The sequence below is a fragment of the Gobio gobio genome (genome assembly GCF_949357685.1).
Source record: "Gobio gobio genome assembly, chromosome: 2".
Taxonomy (NCBI): Eukaryota; Metazoa; Chordata; class Actinopteri; order Cypriniformes; family Gobionidae; genus Gobio; species Gobio gobio.
The window spans coordinates 6,824,578-6,844,768 of NC_137098.1; the positions used below are offsets into that span (position 1 = coordinate 6,824,578).

The 20,191-nt window shown below is 39.9% G+C and overlaps 1 protein-coding gene across 1 annotated transcript in view; it reads right to left on the reverse strand.

The window, feature by feature from the left end:
* Nucleotides 1-9,373: 9,373 nt before the first annotated feature.
* mmp15b (matrix metallopeptidase 15b) overlaps nt 9,374-20,191 on the reverse strand; it is a 44,638-nt gene continuing 33,820 nt past the window's right edge. Inside the window, exons 8-10 of the mRNA XM_079801951.1 lie at nt 14,254-14,404; nt 12,602-12,720; nt 9,374-10,965 (exon numbers count right to left, since the gene is read on the reverse strand). Coding sequence (XP_079658077.1) covers nt 10,490-10,965; nt 12,602-12,720; nt 14,254-14,404 — 746 coding nt within the window. The 3' untranslated portion in view covers nt 9,374-10,489. The remainder of the gene's footprint in view (nt 10,966-12,601; nt 12,721-14,253; nt 14,405-20,191) is intronic.

A 20,191-nucleotide genomic window follows, 5' to 3' on the forward strand; every position in this document is an offset into this window, starting at 1 on the left:
CGGGAGGAGTGAGTGTTAAGTGTGTTTCTTTAACAAACACCAGGTGGGGATCTGAAAGTAATTAACTCAGGATTAAGCAGAATCATATGGCAAAAGTAGTAGGCAAGGAGGGGAGAGTGGGGTAAGATGCGCCAATGTTTTGCTTTTTTTTAACTTATGTGGCCCTCAAGATAAGAGAAAATAAGTCAAATGAAACTAAATTAGTATCTAATGTCAGTATGTTTGTGATAATTTTAAATGATCAGAATACATCTAAGACAAAGGGTTTTAAAATATATATCTTCGTATAAAAAAAGTGTTTGTGTGGCTCAATTTACCCCATGTTTGGGGTAAGTTGATCCGAGTCAGTGGGTAAGTTGCACCATATGGGTGTATACTGGGTGTAATTTACCTCCTTTAAAAAACACCTTCAATAATCAAATTTCCCATTTAATTTCTTAAAGTTAACTTAAACAAAACCAACCAAATTCAGTTGAAATTTCAATATCTTTAATTGTTTGCATTTCTGAAACAATATGATATACCAACCACCTAAGTTGTAGCCTTCCCAAAAACAGACTAAACTGTTTGTTGAGTAAAATTAAATACAAATTTAATAAAATAAAAACTGAATTAGAATGAATGGATGAATGCCATTGAAACTAATGAAAATTTTAGTCAAGTTCAGTTTTTCTGCAGTCTCGAACATGTTAGGCCATTACAGGTGGAAATATATATATGATAAATGATTTGTGTGTCCTCTATCACAGGTTATTCATGTTTAAAACTGAATAAATGTTTCACAGGTAACTATTGGAATTTGTTTTTTCATGTATAATCTCATAAAGTGTTGTGCTTTTATTTTGTTTTTCCAAGATTGATACTTTCATATAAACAAGAAATCATTTTCTAGAAAGATAAGTGACATGAGTAATGAGATATTAATAAAATACAAGACCTTTCAGTCTCAGAATAATAGATTGTTTTTGCAAAATCATAGAGATAAACCAATTTAATGTTGTAGAATTAGGAAAATGTCTATTTAGTTATTTTATAAATAAAATAAATGAAATATTACCAAAAGAAAAGTCAAATAAAATATTTTGATTACACAATGATACATGATGGGAAATATTCCGACAACAAAAACATCATGATTTTCAGCTATATAAGACACTTATTACAGGAAATATTATATTGTTATGGCCTGTAACATCTTGTGATCCATGACAATGAGTAACAAATTATTGACATAATAAAAAAATAAAGCCATTTGAAAAAAGCAGAAAAAAATTATGACTTTGGGCACCAAATGTATTCACCCATATGTCGACATTCAATAGAATTAAGTGCATTTATTTTTCATAAGGGGCGTAGTGAAACTAATATGAGTACAATGTCAATTAAAACACCCTTAGATTCCATATTAATCTTGGATTTCCTCTTCCCGTGACTTTTGTTTGAGTGATAATGCTAATGCACAGTGGTCTTTAAGGCAGGAAAAATGGGCAAGCGTAAGGATTTGAGCGGCCAAATTGTGATGGCTAGACGACTGGGTCAGAGAATCTCCAAAACTGCAGCTCTTGTGGGGTGTTCCCGGTCTGCAGTGGTCAGTGTCTATCAAAAGTACTCCAATGATGGAACAGTAGAGAACCGGCGACAGGGTCATGGGCGGCCGAGGCTCATTGATGCATGTGGGGAGCGAAGGCTGGCCCGTGTGGTCCGATCAAACAGACAAGCTACTGGAGCTCAAATTGCTCAAGAAGTTAATGCTGGTTCTGATAGAAAGCTGTCAGAATACACAGAGCATCTCAGTTTGTTGTGTATGGGGCGGCACAGCTGCAGAGAAGTCAGAGTGCCCATGCTGACCCCTGTCCACCACCGAAAGCACCAACAGTGGCACGTGAGCATCAGAACTGAACCACGGAGCAATGGAAGAAGGTGGCCTGGTCTGATGAATCACGTGGATGGCCAGGGGCCTCATTTATAAACGTTGCGTACGCACAAAATAATGCGTACACCGCTCTCTACGCAATAATTGGTATTTATAGAAAGCAAACTTGACGGGAAAATGTGCGGTCCTTCACGCAAGCTCTGACCCAGGCGTACGTACAAAAACGGGTGAAATGAGAAATGGCGACACCGTCGGCAGATGGAAGAAACACGTGAAAGTGTGTGAAACTGTAGAACGTTGTGTAAAAGAAATGGCTATACTGCCTCTCATAAATAACACGAAGACTTCACAAAGCAAGTCTTACAATTAACAGCCTACACGAACACCCGTTTGATCGATCTGCAGTGTAAAACAAACGAAAATTACAACAGAAATGCAAATTAACACATATTTGCAAAAAGAAAAGTGAAATATGTTCTGCAATAATATTGCCATGTTATACAATTCATTCTCATAAATAATATGGTAAACAGAACGAAATAATGTAGCCTACAAAACTGATATTCTCGTCAATGTGTCCGTCTGGCGGAGCAGATATAGATGCAATTAGATTTCCATGCAATGGCCATTTAATCACAAAGTTCTACACATTAAGATTACTTCAAATGGGAGCATTGATTGGTCCTGTGTTCATAAGTGCAGATAGATAGATAGATAGATAGATAGATAGATAGATAGATAGATAGATAGATAGATAGATAGATAGATAGATAGATAGATAGATAGATAGATAGATAGATAGATAGATAGATAGATAGATAGATAGATAGATAGATAGATAGATAGATAGATAGATAGATAGATAGATAGATATGTATTAATTGTTTCAACCATTCAACCATTCAGAAAACTGCAAGAAATTACATTTGCACTGAACTATTTCCCATTTCCACGTAGATAATAGGGATAGGGATTAATAGGGATTCCCCAATAATTGCCGCCAGTCTCTCATCAAGAGGGCTCAGCTCCGGTGTCCCCTCTCCCCCACACTCTGGCGATGGAGCGCTAGACGCTTTTTTGCCTCGACTTTGATGTCCGACCATTTCTTTTTTATTTCGGCCATGGTCCGAGGTTGTGAGGCTACAGCATTTACGGCGTCTGCAACCTTTTGCCACTCAAGTGCCTTTTGGGCATTAGTAATGCCCACACTGTGCCCTCCAAACAAAATTGTTCTCCTCTTTTCCACCTCGCCAACGATAACTTCTACTTCACATTGAGTGAAGTTACGTTTTTTTAATTTCCTCTCTGTGTTTGCCATGATTTCGCAAATTATGAATATTAACTTGTGGGCGTTTCACAGACTATTTATGGGCAACTATGGGCGTGACATGAAGCCGCAAAAGCTGCGCTACATTTAGAATTGATTGTGATTTATTAAGGGAAAACTGCGTAGGATGTGCGTGCGCACGGTTTTATAAATCCGAATATGTGTGTGTGTGCGTGGCTTACCTGGGGAACACATGGCACAGGTGCACTATGGGAAGAAGGCAAGCCGGTGGAGGCAGTGATGCTTTGGGCAATGTTCTGCTGGGAAACCTTGGGTCCTCCATCCATGTGGATGTTACTTTGACACGTACCACCTACCTAAGCATTGTTGCAGACCATGTACAGCCCTTCATGGAAACGGCATTCCCTGGTGGCTGTGGCTCTTTCAGTAGGATAATGTGGTCTTAGAGGGGATGGGAGTTTAGCAAACTTGCTATTGCTATTTTATCAACACAGATATTGAGATTAAGAAGGACGTAACAGGGAGAAGCAGAGGAAACATTAGCAGAGTTTTGTTAATCTAGGTCAGGGGTGCCCAATCCTGTTCCTGGAGATTTGGCTTCCAGCAAAGTTCAGCTCCAACCCGGACCAAACAGTTGACACAGCTAATTAAGATCTTCAGGAGCACTTGATAATTACACAGTTGTGTTGGATCTGGTAGATCTGCAGGAACAAGATTGGGCATCCCTGATCTAAGGCCATGTCCCAAATGGCACACTAAACCCTCACGGTCTTCCTCTGAGTCCGCACTTTCACGACGTAATGCCGCTTTGACTGCTGGGAAGAGGTCCGCTGCGTAACCCGCACCAGTGCGGCTCGGCAGAAGTGCGCATCGAGGATGCATATCGACCTCAAAGGGGGCGCTCGCGTGCACCCTTCTGAGACCTAAAATGACAAATGGGACACTCTGCAGTCTCGTGGACTTAACGGACACGCGCACCAGCGGCCATTGTAAGTCCACAAGACCGAAAGTGCACATGAAGTGTGCCATTTGGGACAGGGCCTATGTGGTCCACAACTATGGCCGTGAGAGAGTGAAACTAGCAATGATTCATAAAGCTTCCTGCACAGAAAACTGTATAAATTAACAGCACACTCCGGATTTGTTTCTGCTTGGATTCCTGCAGTCCACTTTGTGGCACCTGTTCATCATGCTTTGATCATTTGTGTGCTCGCTTCTTTTCTCTTTTTGTATTTTTAGCAACTATAAATAACCCGCCCATCTCCCATGGACCATGCGGCCCTGCTCTTTCCTGAGGGAGAGGAAGTGCGGGCTGATTCAGGGACCCGATCTTTCTCCTGGGAGAGAGGAGAGCCCAGCGATGGGGGTTGGGAAGGACGAGGCTTGTTTACAGTGGAGATCCCAGGAGGTCTGCACTGTACAAAACATGGGCAACCATGAAAGGCAACCACTACAATGAACATTAGAAAGTGAAACAATGCTTTTTCATGCACACAGGTATTGGCTAATTTGATCAAAGGTTTAAAGTCAACATGACATTGTGTTTGCAACCCGTTTTACTCATATGTTGAATTGTGCACAAGACCAGGAATGTGTGTAAAGTAAGTCAATTGGGTCAATTTTGATTTCATGTTTACTTTGAGAAGATATGTTTGTATCTTTTGGAGAAGTAACTGTGGAACTCGAACAGAAAACCGAGACTTGATTTTTTTAACATCTTTTTTCTTTTATTACTGTATACATGTCCAGCATGGATTGTTAAACACACTCAGAAGATGTGAACAAACACAAATGTATAAAATCCTCAGTTTCCTACATATGAAAAAAATCAAAAACACAAATCGGAATGTTATTAACAAGGTAAAAACCTAAATAAAATAAAAAACACAAAAGAAAAATATTGAAAAGGTACTATTTACACTTTTAAAAATGACCAAATTTAAGATAATATTAAGAAAAATATTAACTGAAAATATGACAATCTAAATTTCATTTTACCATTATTAATAAAGACAATGAGGTGTTTAAGAAAACACTGCAGCACAACTTTGTGCACATTAACAGCATTGCTTTAAATGTTAGCGATTTGCTACTACTGCATATTTTGTCTGAAATGCTTTGTCTAGTTTTAAACAGCATGTTTCTGTAAGGCTCATTAAGTAAAGTGAGATTCCCTTCAAGACAGTGTGCATGCCTAGATGCATTGTCACACAGCAGGGCTGATTTGATATTGAATCTACCCTTGACACAGAATAATGCAGGCAAGAGCAAACACACCGTCTCATTCTGCTCAGCTGTTTCAACAACATATTGTCTCAACCTTTTTTGGCTATTTATTCAGTAAGTCAACAATGATTGCAGTCTAATAACTGCAGCTGGTTAATAAGTGGTGTGGACGGATGTTCTTAGAGGCACCTCTGATCAGAGCTCAAGTTTATATCAGGAGAATATACTGTACATACACACGGAGAGAAGAGCATATGTAGCGTCACTGTACTGTCCATCTGGGTGGTCAAACTCCACTTAGCTGTGATGAAAACCCACCATTGCATAAAATAGCAGTGGTCCTGAGGTGCGTTTATGGGAACGGTGTGACCAAAACGGTCAACGTCCATGATTCACACTCAAAGCCTTCTGAACAGAGACTGTTGTTAGTATGCAATGCTAGTGTGAGGGCCGGTGGGAGGAAGCTTTGTGGCCCTGGCTGAGGGCCCAGTCTATCTTCCTGTTGGCCAGAAGCAATGTGCAGGACAATAATGCAGCAGGAGAGAGGGGCCATTGTTATAAGAGCCAGTCCTAAACTTGGCCAAGAGTTTATTTGAGATGACGGTGAAAATATTAGACCTTCAAATCTACATACTAACATACTAACAAATAAACAGACTGCTTTGATTATTCATCAGTCGTTGTCTACCACAATAGTCACCCTTATTATCTCTCAAAAAGAAAGAAAGACATAAACAGTGTAGAAACAAACATACTTAGTAATACAGTTTTATGCATACTAGACTAGTGCCCTTACAACCTTACTCTGATGGTACCATGGTACAGAGATATTTATACCATCTGGACTGGATTATGGACCGAAACAATGGTGCCGGTTCCCAGGGGCTGCCAAAGCCTACAGCCATGCCAAAAGGACTGCCAAAGGGGACTCGCCACAAGGATCCTTAATGTATACAGGTGAAGCTGACCACTAGGGCCCTTATAGTGGGACATGGCCACAAGGGATGACCAATAGGTCCAACCACTAGGGCCCTGGGCCAACCGGCACATATAGTGGGACATGACCAGTAGGGAGGACCACTAAGTCCAACCACTAGGACCCTGGCTCATACAGTGGGACAAGGCCACTAAGTCCAACCACTAGGGCCCTGGGTGGGTGCATACAGTGGGACATGACCACTAGGGATGATCACTAGGTCCAACCCCCAGGCCCCCGAGCGCATACAGTGGGATATGACCACTAGATCCAACCACTATGTCGCTGGGCGCATACAGTGGGATATGACCACTAGATCCAACCACTAAGGCCCTGGGCGCATACAGTGGGATTTGACCACTAGATCCAACCACTAAGGCCCTGGGCGCATACAGTGGGATTTGAACACTAGATCCAACCACTAGGGCCCTGGGCGCATACAGAGTTATGACCACTAGATCCAACCACTAGGGCCCTGGGCGCATACAGTGGGACATGACCACTAGGGCACCAGGCCCCCGGGCGGATACAGTGGGACATGACCACTAGGGATGACCACTAGGTCCAACCACTAGTACCCTGGCTCATACAGTGGGACATGACCACTAGGGATGACCACTAGGTCCAACCACTAGGACCCTGGGCACATATAGTGGGACATGACCAGTAGAGCCTCGGTCCCTTCTGACAAATAGGGCCCCTCAGCTAATACAGATCGAATGGACCACTAGCGCCTCAGTGAATACAGCCCAGATCGACCACTAGGAGCGCTGATCACCTTAGCGAATACAGCATTTGCTGACCATTTGAGTCCTCTAGGATCACTACAGTCACCAAAGTGACAATCCTACCAAAATATGTTTTCCCTAATTTTGTTGCCAATTGTAGGAGAAGCTGTCCACCACTAGGGGTGGAAATAAGAGGGATGGGGCTCCAAAGATGTGTGCCCAAGGACCTCGATGGACATTGACCGGCCTGGCCTTAATACCATACTAAATTAATACCCTTTTGAAAAATATGTAGATGAATTTGACTCCAAGGTACCAAGAATACCATTGCATAACCATCATGGTTGTGTCCAAAAGACCATGCTAATATCATGGTACTTCTTTATTTTTTTAAGTGGCAGATTATGGAAAAGGCCATAAAGGAGTATTAAAATAAAACAACGAATAGGCTGTAGTGGGAACAAGAAGGGAATAAGGCCTGAGTGAGCCCCTGAGAGTGAGCGTTTCAGATATCCTTCAAGCCTGTTTATGTATTCCTCATTGATCTGGGCGAGTGGAGGAGAAGGTAAAGGGCGTCGGGGGAGGGACGGAAGAGCTTTTACGTCTGATTAACTCTCCTCCAAATCTCCTCAGACGACAGGAGCACCGTGGGGAGGGGCGGATCGCCTGGCAATGGTATTCGGCGGGATTCATCAGTGACAGCATTCCGATCATGACTGTCCTGTGTCTCCTCTACTCTTCCAATAATATTTATCAAAGTGCTTTCTGCTCTACCTTGTCTGACAGGGCAATATTTATAATGCCACTCACTTTCGCTCTCTCCTCTACGTCTACAAAAAGGAGGTACTCTCTGGCTGATTGCGAAGGGTAAATGACTGAGATTTTGTCAGAGGCACTTAAAAAAAGTGGCAGCGGTTTGTTTTTCTATGCCTTCCGTGTCCTAGTATACTAGCTGTGTTTATGTAGGTTAGACACAAGACTAAGCAAACACCACAGAAAGCAAACAGACCTACCTGACAGCATATCTTACAATGTTAGGAAACTTGCCTAATTTGCCTACTTTGCCTAGTAGATCACATCAGCATGAATAGGTCGTGAATGAAACAGAGATCCTGTTTCCTCTGCTGGTCAAGGAATGCGCTCCAAAAATAACTGGCAGTGGACCCTGGCAATGTGTGCCAACGCGCTCTCATATAGGGATGGCATTGCTACAACACGCTATCTACCAAGCGGCTCAAGCTTAGGCCAAAAATATACTCTAAGCAATGCACCAATGCCAATGCCAATGCACTGCAAGTGCACGGTCTTGTCGTATACACTTGTATTCAAACGATTCAATGGAGTTACCTTCAAATATCAAGTATCATTAAATGTTAGCTAGCTAGAAACATGTCAACAGTTAAACTAAAACTTGCTCAGCAAGATTCCCAAACTGTTGCTTCCAGACAATAACTGAATATCTGGCCATAGAAGAAAAACAAATCCTTGTTTGTAAGGCTGAATCCGAAATCGCCCCCTAAACCCTCAATCACTATTCCCTACTTTAGTTCACTAATATGGTTCACTTGAATGAGTGAATGAAAACGAGTGAGCGAATTCAGACAGTCGTTGTGTGTACATCGGCTGTACCCTCGTTATTGCGGTGCATAACGTCCACTATGTTTTCGGACACCACTACAAACGGCTGTCCCCTCAAACAGTGCCCTATTTAAGAGTATAGGGTGCGATTTCGGATTCAGCCTAAGTGAATTCACCATTACGTTTGCCTTAATTTTTGATATAGCGCCCCTTCAGGCAACTCTGAGAACGCAACAGATAAAATTGAGACCTAAATCATATATGACCACATAATTTTGTCCCTTCGAGAGGGAGCTTGCAAAGTCCCACTCCTGTCTGTTTGTTTATTACACCCCCACCCCTAAAATATCCCCATCACTGTAATGCAATCCAGTTCAGACTCTACCAGCACACTATAAGCCCTTTCGCAAAGACTTAAGATATAAGGTTTCTGCATCTGAACCCTTTCCTTTTGAACTCAGTTGTCCCTGCTTCTTTCCCTCTCGCCTCAGCCCACCTCTGAGTGATTTCTTTGGTAGGGAGAGCTTTGGGTTTTCCAATAGTTTTCACCCCCTGCTGTTTTTTTAAATTAGACTATTACCTAACATTCCCTACAACAGTGAGCCCCTACTAAGGCTTTTGTTTATAATTGGGCCCCAAGATGTTTTAAATTGGTGTACGCTAGTGGTATGTATTTTATAGTTCTATTTTTCATATTTTCATTTGATTGAACAATGTAAAGCTATTATATAAATATACACTCAGCAAATGGCTCCGGCACCAGCAAACGTATGATCTCTCTCAATGCCTCAAGCTTTTTCAAACCCCCTAAATGAAACCAACCGAAACATTATGCTGCTCCGACAATAAAAATTATAATCGCCACAGTATCTCAGCATTGTTGGAGAAAGAAACACACCAGCTTGCAAGAAAGAAGTCAGGAGGGCTGGACGGAACCACATAAAACATGGTAAAACAAGGCACAGTTGTTAAAACGAGGGGCTTGGCCGCACTAAGCAAGCAAAATTTAGAGAAAAGTCCCTATTTTATGGCACCAAAAGAAATAGCAAATGCAATTGGTTGACTGGTTACTGGTTGAATAACCAGGTCCAGTTGCTTGTGAATTGACTCCAAAAAGGAAGGTCGAAAAGTCAGAGACCACTAGTTGAAAATGTTTCATTTTTTTAATTCAATAAATGTTTTAAGCATATTATTAGAATGACAGTTAGAACTTCTTTGTTTTGACAGAAATCCAGAAACTTCCTGAAATGTTTCAGGTTTAAATTAAACTCCCAATCCCAGACTTTCCTTGTGGTCTCAGACTTTTGGACCCGCTATATATCAACATATTATCAACAAGTTATGATATAAGCAGCCACAGTCCTTATGGTCTTTATGATTATGTATTATGACTTGCCCGGGCAGTTGGAAAACCACAGCTGAGAGTCCTGAGAAAAGGTGAAATGATGCAGAAATATTCCTAAGAGACATATTCCTTTCTCCACTTTCCGTTTCCTCTTTTTGCTCTGCAAGACTTCCCGTTTATCTCTTGCGCAGTGATTGGAGATCTAGATTGTGACATCTTAAAAACAGAATTTGAGAAAATCCCCAAAACAACAAAATAAAATATGAAAAGAAAATTCCAACGACTGTGCAAACTTTCTGATATAAATAGACTAGACGACATGTTAGGAAAGCACCATGGGAAAGGAAAAGAAGCGTGAACATGAACGTGTGAGTGTGTGTCAGTATCTGTATGTGTGTTGGTGTTTTGTGTGTGCAAAGTTTTTGGGTGTGTGAAATGGGAGGGCAGAACAGGGATCGGAGGTCGTTCTGATTGGTTAAACCCAGTCCTGCATTGAACGTCTGCAGTGCACTAAATACTTGGGTGCTCCTTTCCTCTGTAGTGTGTTAATAATGGCATAGATCAATCCCAAGATGCACAGCACCAGGACCAGGGGTACCGTCACCATGATGATGTTCATGGTACGCTCTGTTTCATCGACCTTCAGAACCACATCCACCTCATTCGTTTTCTCTTCCGTCTCTTCTTTAGAGTTAACGTCATTGGTATTGTCTCTCTCTTTGTCTTTGTCTTTGTCTTTGTCCTTGTCTTTGTCTCGGCCAGCATCTGGGTTGAAGGGTGGCCGATCAGGCCACTTGCGTCCCGGGTCCACGTCGGTGTCTCTGTCAGGATCGAGGTCCACATTACAGCCCATGAAGTCTCTAAGAATTGACTTTGGGTAGCCCGGCTCACTCGTCATTCTGTGGTTGTCAAATTTCCAGTACTTTGAACCCTTGTAGAAGTATGTATAGGCTGTGTGCGAGACAAACAAAGATGGAAAGTGAAAAGTGTGTTGAGTGCATCACTGATATTGCATGCAAACTAAATTTAGCTTATCTAGTCATTACTTTTTCCACTGACTGAATGGAATAAAACGTAATGCGCGTGAATACACACAAAATTAATATTGCTTCAAAGCAGTTTTACAGAAAATGCTTGTTTCAGTTGTCCATTGTCCACCAACCACAATGGATTAGTTACCAACATTCTTCAAAATATCTTCTTTTGTGTTCCACATAGGGCTGCACGATATTGTAAATAAAATTACATTGAGATATTTTGTTTTTCTGCTATATATATTACAACATATATGGAAAGAATTAATCATTCTAGAATAATTGAGGTCATTTTGTAGGGGAGTGAATCTGCATAGAAAACAATAAACATATTACAAGCATAGATAAATACAATATAACAAAGATACAAATGAAATAAACAGTGCTTCAGGTACGTCTAACAGTATTCAGGTGCAGATATTAGGGGTGTAATGGTACATGTATTCGTACCGAACCGTTTCGGTACAGGGCTTTTGGTACGGTGCACGTGTGTACCCGAACGGTACAGAATGCAATCTTTAATAGTTAACAGTCGGCTTGTTTTAAGCACGGAACACACTTAAATCTGAGTTTCCACACGAACATATTAACTATTCAGCCCATTAATCATAAAATTCAAATGATAAATGCTGTTTTGACGCTCTTTAATGTGACGTGATTGATCACTGTATAGGCGCGTCAGTTCAAGCAGCGATGCGGCGCGCGAGTTAACACGATCATATCTCCCAAAAGAATAAACATAAATTAATATTTTAAGGTATGTTGAGGATACATTACAACTTACTGACTTATTTTTGTTGTTTGATTAACATTAAATGGCAGATGGCAGCAGGAATATTAGGCTGCTGTCACTTTAAGGCCGAATGCACGGATCCAATACACTGATACGCATCTATTTTCTTTCTTCATTTTTTGACAGTGTTTACGAGGATACTTGCAGAGACGGCATTCTGACATAATTTTGTGTGTATTTGTCCGTTCATGCACAAATAGACATGGAAGAGAATGGAATTAGGTGCGTCTTCTTGCGCTTGAATGGTTTAAAATCACTTAAACTGACATGTGACAATGATAAGCTTTCGCTTTATGATGATTAAACTTTGCAATTAATCCAAGAATCACATGCGTTTCGAACTTTGGTGCCTGCTCCGTACAGATCAACTACGATCCCTATACTTGACATTGCACATCCTGCGATGTGACTATCGCGATGAGATCGATGCCTAAACAATATATCAAGCTGCCCTAGTTCTACGGAATAAAGAAAGTCACAGGTTTGAAACTACATGGACTATTCTTTTATATCAAAATGAATATCTGTAGCAATAGATATCATGCCACAGATCCTGTCAATACAGTTTGACTTGCAGGGACATTACTTTAAATGGGAAAGTGCTTTCAGTCATGCAATATCACATTATTTTCTCAAATGACATTTCATTTCATTACTTTCTCTCACTTCCTTTGTTTCACCGTCTGATTTATCCCCATCCATCCTGTACATTATGACTCTAGATGACCCCTCAACCCCACACAGCATTTCACTCACTCACCTCCATCATCGCTGAGGAAAGCCCCCTTGGGAGAGGACGGCACAGAAGTGCCCCACACACTAATTGGCTTAGGGTAGTCCTGATCCGCGGCTCTGGTTTGCTCATTAAAGCGCCAGTACCTGTGGTTTATCAAACAAAGTTCATGCATATCATCCTTGATGCAACCATTTCAGCAACAGCACAGTGACTCCATTTACACATGATATTAACATCCACCTCAGGTGATCCGATCATCAGTGCACACCACTTTCAAAACAAACACTAAAGGATGTTATCATTGTCCCAAATCAAGGGCTATAAACTGCCAGCTATGAATGATTTGGTAACATTTTACAATAAGGTTTCATTTCTTAACATTAGTTAATATATTAAGTAATTTGTACTAACCATGAGCAATACATTTGTTACTGAATTTGTCCATTTTTGTTAACGTTAGTTCATAAAACTACAGCTGTTCATTGCTTGTTCATGTTAGTTCACAGTGCATTAACTAATGTTAACAAATACAACTTTTGATGTTAATAATGCGTTAGTAAATGTTGAAATTAACTAAGATTAATAAATGCTGTAGAAGTGCAGATCATTATTAGTTCATGTTAACTACTTTACTATTGTAAAGTGTTACTTATGATTTTAAAAGTTAACAAATTAAAAAAACATACGTACATTCATTTTGGATATAGTCTAGAATTTTTTTAAATCCCATTTTCAACTAAAGTTTAAACCAAGTAAAAATGAATAATAACATTTTTATTTACACCTTGAATACATGTGAGTGGTCACATCTTAAGCATTATTTTATAGTATGTTCTCTACAAACGTGAAATATTCATCAAATTATACAATTCATAAAATATTTTTTGAGGTAAACATTATCATTATTATTAGTACTATTATTATTATTATCATCATTATAAATCACAAATATCATGTGCATTTTTTCTATTTTGGGGGAAAATCACATCTCACTTTACAATATAAACGAACTTTTCCTGGTCATAAAGAGCTCAAATGATGTGATGTTTTAAGAGACTTATTATCAATAAGCATATAAATAAAGCAGTTGGGGTTTTTTTTCTCTCTAGGTAATTATAATAAAATATTATTTTAACCTACTCAAGATTTTCTTTCATTCTTTTTCTAAATTCTTTTCATGACATTTATGCTCCTTAAATTTTTTTAATTATATATATTTTTTATTTAGACATTGAAATTATATCATAAAAGAGGTGTGTTCAATTCATTGTATGTATAGATTTGCTGTGTCTTTGGCCCATTTATTGGAAAATGGTTATATGTAGTCAAAAAATAATCACCCTCCCCTCGACGAAATCCAATCTGGGATGGTCACTGAAGAAGCATGCGAGACATGTTAATACCAGGAGTAAACATCAGTCTCTCTCAGCGGATTACTTTTGATCAGACCACCCGAGAACAATGTTAAGACCAGGTCAGTGAATGCCGTGACACACCAAGCCCATATAAAAGAACTAGTGGAGACGAAAGCTGACTGTGTTGTCGCCTCGCGTCGGCTGCATCTCGACTAGGTGTGTCAAGGCAGGGAGGATTAGACAAAACAGCTCAAGGGAACGATTAGACAAACATTAGAGGCAGAGCTCTTCATGGAACAAAAAATAAGACTATCCCCTCACCAGTCTCCTTTGAAGAAGTAAGTGAAGCCAGAAGGTTCCCACCAGATGGCTGTATCTATCTTGTCATATGGGATTTCTCTGCCGTAATCCATCAGTTCTTGAGGGTAACCGGGCTCCAGGTTGGCTTCCCTGAACAACCAGTACTGACTTCCTACAGGTGGATGGTCACAAAGAGAGAGAGAGAGAGAGAAGTAGTAGTGATAGTCCAATACTTTTTGTGAAATTTGAATAAATATTGTGTCAAATGTTTGGGGGGGTTATTTTATTGCAGCAATGTAACGTTTGTCTCATTTGCCATCATATGAGGTTTATATATCTGCCACCCCTTGAAAAACCCATATCGGCATAGGCGTCATTTGTAGGTGGGACAGATTGGACACCACTTTTTGCCAGGGTCGATATTGTCCCCACCACTTTGTGATACATCTCGCAGAATGGAACTGTATCTCCAATTGACTACTAGAGTATTCATTCATTTTCGGTGATCTGGCAGCAGAATGTGTTTTTTAAATCAAGAGTGTTCATTACTGCTCTTTGCAGTGGCGGAAAGCAACAATATTCTCTTGTGGCTCAGTCTTTACACAGATAAGTGCTTCGATCTATTACTTAACATTGTTGCGAAAATGCTGTATTTGTTTCGGTGAAATCACAAAATGCACGAACTCTTGTTATGAGACCACTGATGAACATGGTTGTAATGAGAGAGAAAAATAAAACTATACGAGGGCGGATTAGAACCCAAAACCTCTGACACCCTTAACAAAAGACAATTATGACCAGGGCTTGACACTAACTTTTTTTGCTCACCAGCCGCTGTGGCTAGTGGTTTTCCAAAGTTACTAGCTACTCAGCATCTTCACTGGCCACAATTTTGACATCCATACTATGGGGAAAAACTGCCACATAGATATTTTTAGTATTATCTCATAATTTGGCACCAGGAATATTAGGTTGCTGTCACTTTAAGACCTGACGCACGGATCCCTTACACTGTTACACATGCACTTTCTTTCTCAACTGTTTACGTGAATACTCACCATTTTGTGTGTATTTGACTGTTTAAGTGCAATAAGCAACGAAAAAGAACTCATTTAAGTGCTGAGAGGCGGCTTTATCAGTCCCTCCAGAAAAACGTGGTTATGCGATCGCATGATTTAATGCATAATCAGCCAAAGTCCGCATATTTATGCGGGGCCACATTTTTTCAAATACGCCGCACGTTCGCCACGTAAATTGCCTATTTCTGCGTGCAAAATATGCGGGGCTAGCATGATTTCATAATCCCCGCATTTTCGTTGCAAAAAAGTCATATATATTAGCAGAAAGTTGAAAATGTTTTGTTTACTTCACACAAGAGCCGCCATTTCCCCCTGTTGCCATGGGAATGTTTTGAAGTGACGTAATTACCCGACGTAACGTCATCGAAAAGCTGCAAACCCCGTGGTGAAACCATAGATATCGGTGAAACCATGATGAAGCACGTAAATTCCCATTTGCCAACAAAAATAACAGCAAAAGGCAGCGCAAAGCAGTTTCCTGGTGTGTTGACCGATTTCAAAAAACAGCATCATGAAGCTTCGAAGCGTTATGAATCAGTGAGTCGATACAGAGGTTTGGATCGCCAAAGTCACGTATTTCAGCAGTTTGACGGTTTGACATACGATCCGAATCATGATTCGACTCACTGATTCATAACGCTTCGAAGCTTCATGATGCTGTTTTTTGAAATCGGTCATCACTATATAAGTCGTTATTTAGGTTTTAGCACAAAAACTATTCTCGTCGCTTCATAAAGTTATTGTAGAACCACTGTAGTGAGATGGACTTTGTAACGACGTCTTTAGTAACTTTTATGGGTCTTGAGAGTGTAAAGTGCATTGTGCCAATGGAGGCCTTTCTGAGCCATCGGATTTCAACTAAAATATCTTCATTTGTGTTCCGAAGATGAACGGAGGTCTTACGGGTGTCAAACGACATGAGGGGACGTCATTAATGACAGAATTTTCATTTTTGGCTGAACTAACCCTTTAAGAGATTGCACTTTGTGCATTGGAAGCACTCAAATGTCTGTTTTGTATAGCTGCCTCTGTAAAACAGGAAGTTATTTATTCATTTTTTCAGAAGTTGTAGCATATTCCTTTTGTAAAGCTACAGAACTTGTTTGATTCAATGTTTTGTAAATTTGAGCCATGTGTTTATTAAGGTCTTCAATAAAACAAGATGAGAACTTAAATATTCCCAGCACTTTCTGTGATGTAGTACTTTTTTCTCTTTTTCATCAAACCGCAGTTTTTGCAAGTTCCCGCAATTTTATCGCATAAAATTACATAAATATCCCGCATTTTCCATCGTATTTTTTAAGAAAACGTGCCGCATAATCAAGGATTTTTGCCCACAACAATCACAAAAAAAGCCGCATTTTTCTGGAAGGACTGCTTCATGTGTGCACACTTTGAGTGTGGGCACAAAATCTGTGCGAATGAGTAAAATTATGCGTAATACACGCAATCCCACGGCGAAGTTCAACACCAACAATATTAATCCGGAGCAAATGAAGCGAGTGAGTGAGTGGGTGGAGGTGGGTTTGCGTGTCACTCGCTGTCAGAGAAATGAGAAAGAAAGAAAGAGCAGCAGATATCTGTGTCTATTCTGTGGGAAATGAGTATTGGAAGCGTTTCAGATATTTCAGTGTTGATATGCATCAATATTTTTGAAAACACTACATTGCACTCAGTTTATTATTTCAGACGCCTTTTTAAAAGACTACAATTGAAAAATGTATATATTATATATACATTTCAATCTGCCAAAATGGCTAGGAGTGACTGTGTTACACGCCACCGCTGAAATACACACGCATTTGGCGGGTTGGCGGGTGTTAATGTCAAGCCCTGATTATGACATACGAACATTAATTGTCGCCATATGTATTTATTCACTAACGTAAAGAATCTCAGGAGTAACAATATATTATATAATAGTAGATGTAAGGATGAAACTAGTTCTATGTCAATAAATTAAACTCAGAACCTCGAACGTGAACATACCGAGAGGAAACCATGTTTGGGACGGCCCTGTATATCAGCTAACCACTAGAGATCAAAAGTTTCAAAAAAATGACCATGAAGAAAAAGAACAGAGGTTGAAAACAATGGTGAGGAAGTAGAAAAGACAAGAAGGGGGAGGCAGCAACACTCAATGGGTAACAGGATTATATGGTGCATGTACAGGGACTTTCCAACCTTTGACACAGTCTCTATTACAACACATATGCATGACAACACTGAAAAAGATGCACCAACAATGTGGGTTTGGTTCGAATCCCACATTTTAGCGGTCAAAGTGACAACAGAAAGAGAATCGCATGGAGCTGTAACAGAAACATTAGGATAAGCTTCAGTTTTTATTATTTTACAGTATGGCAGACACTGAGGCACCATCCTCATGGACCCGTTTGATTCAACGGGCCCTTATCCAAGTCCAACCGTTGCTGTCAGCATCTGCTAGAACCGCTAGCTGACGCAATGGCCTCGCCTCACAAAGAACAGATGTTGCTCCCCACGATTTTTGGTCTCCCGATTTTCTCGAATGGCAGAAATCCAAATTTAAAAGGGCCTTGCCAATGACATCACTTGCCCTACAGAGTTTCCTTATGAGAGCCAGCTTTCCTCAAGTACAGCACATGCACATTCATCTTCAGAGAAATCTTCAGTAGGAAGTTATTAGATGCCTGTTTCAGGGATGCAGGGTGTTGATGTGGATAACTAATGTGGGAAACCTCACTGTGGTCTGAGCAGTTTTTGATTTCAATCTGCTGGCAGGGCTTGATAATAAAAGTGAACGAGTTTCTGGCCAGTTGACTTTGGTACCAGATAGATTTTCATTGACACTATTCATTTGATTCACATGATATTAGCATGGATGTTGTTGGATTAGAGTGGTGCAAGGATTACATATTTTTTGTATGCCAAAACCCGGAAACAAGTTAGCATTTTAGCACTTCTGGTTCCATCGTCCTGAAGTCAATGGGGTTTTATTATTGGGTTTTTGGTTAAAAGCTTAAAATAAGTCTGTGGTGAAACAAAGACTAAAAGAGTTGATGGAAGCTTAATGATGTCTTTACGCTTCAAAATTCATAAAATTCGTTGTGTCCATTTGTGAAGATAATCAAAATTAAAAAAAAATGCGTAAAGGCCTGTTCACACCGGGACGGTTTTGCGCTTGTTATCGCCAACGTTTAACACCTTGTGACTAAACAAAGGGCGCCAATGTGAGTGTGCACACCGACGCACAAAACGGCAGGCGTAAAAGCGTCATTTAAAAAAAAAAAACGCCTTGGGTTTGTCTTTCTTGTTTTGACGCAGCGCGTTAAAAACTGTCCGACCAATGAGATCGGCGCTTTTGTTCACGCGCCTGGAGCTGCTGAAGTTACAGTAAAACACGAGTTGGAGGCGCTCAAGCACAAAACGGTCTTGCCGAACACACGTTCATACAACGAAGAGGAAGTAAGTAGACAACGATGAAGATGAGCTGCTAATGCTGCTTGCCAGTTAGCAAAAAGTGTGTGAATGGTTTTGGCAAGCACGTAAATACTGTCTCTCTTCTTCTTCTGTGTGACAAGCAAGTGTCAGAAGCGTAAAGTGCCGCAACACCACCTTGTGTACCGGGAGCCTCATCTACTGAATTCGCATCGCCAGTGAAAATCGCTTGGGTGTGAACACAAAGACGCCGAAAACCGCTGGCGATATGTGCGCACGATAATCGTCCCGGTGTGCACAGGCCTTAAGAATCATAAGCTTTTGTTGGTCACAGACCTTGTTTTCTGCAATAATCAAAAAGCCAATGGAAAAATCCTATTGGGTTTTTGTCAAAGGAACCAGGTTGTCGCTGAACTTCCAGGTTGGTCTACAAAAATATGTCATCACTGCAGCGCTCTATTGCAAATATGACTTGTAATAGTTGTGAAAGCCACAGTAAGAATAGATTTAAAAAATAACTAAGCAATCAGTAATGTTTGCACCATTTGATATTAGAAAAAACTGGGCAAACAGCAAAGTATGTTTATGAATGTATAGGTGTAATGGAAATGCACTATTGCGGTTTAATTTGTAGTTATTATTAAAAATCTAGTAACATTTGTTTTCAATGTTTTTAGGACATTTTTAACCAAAAAAATATTAGTATAAATCTTTAAAATGTAAAATTATAAAAAATAACATATTTTGGTAGTAGGACAATCAATTAATGTTAACTCTTCACAACACCTTAAAATTATGTAATGATGTAAGAAAACTTGTTGTTTTTATGTCAAAAATCTGACATAAAAATGAAAAATGCCACAAAAATATATATATTTTTGGTGGTGGGGACAGTGAACTACTGCTAGCTTTACTGGCCTTGCTATTAGTAAAATGTGTAATTTTCAAATCATGCAAAATGCTAAAAATAGGGATGCACAATATATTGGCCAGTATCAGCAACTGTTGTAAAAGGGTGTTTTTTCTTGTTATTAATGTAATAATAACTGTAATTTTCAGCTGCAAATTATAATAAAGACAGCAAGAACTCTTATTGTTGAGTCTCGATTGAAGTAAAGTTAATGTGAGTTAAACATTTCTTGTATTTTGCTTCCTTTGCAAAATTTATGGTCAATCTCCAAAGTTATAGCCCCTTCACCTTAAACCCATATATAAAACAAAAAGCCATGTCTCTTAAACTCTACCTGTAAAATCCATCAGACTCACACATGAGTGGCTGAGGGAAATCAAGGACACTTCCTGTACTAAATGACAAACGTCAAAATCAATGGCTTGTTCTAATGTAAAAAGCACTTCAATGTGATGTAATTCTGCCAGCCTGGGTAATAATTTCTCTCAAGAATATAACATTTTATGGTCTGTATTAACTTTTAACAGCACAGAGCTATATCAGTTTTCAA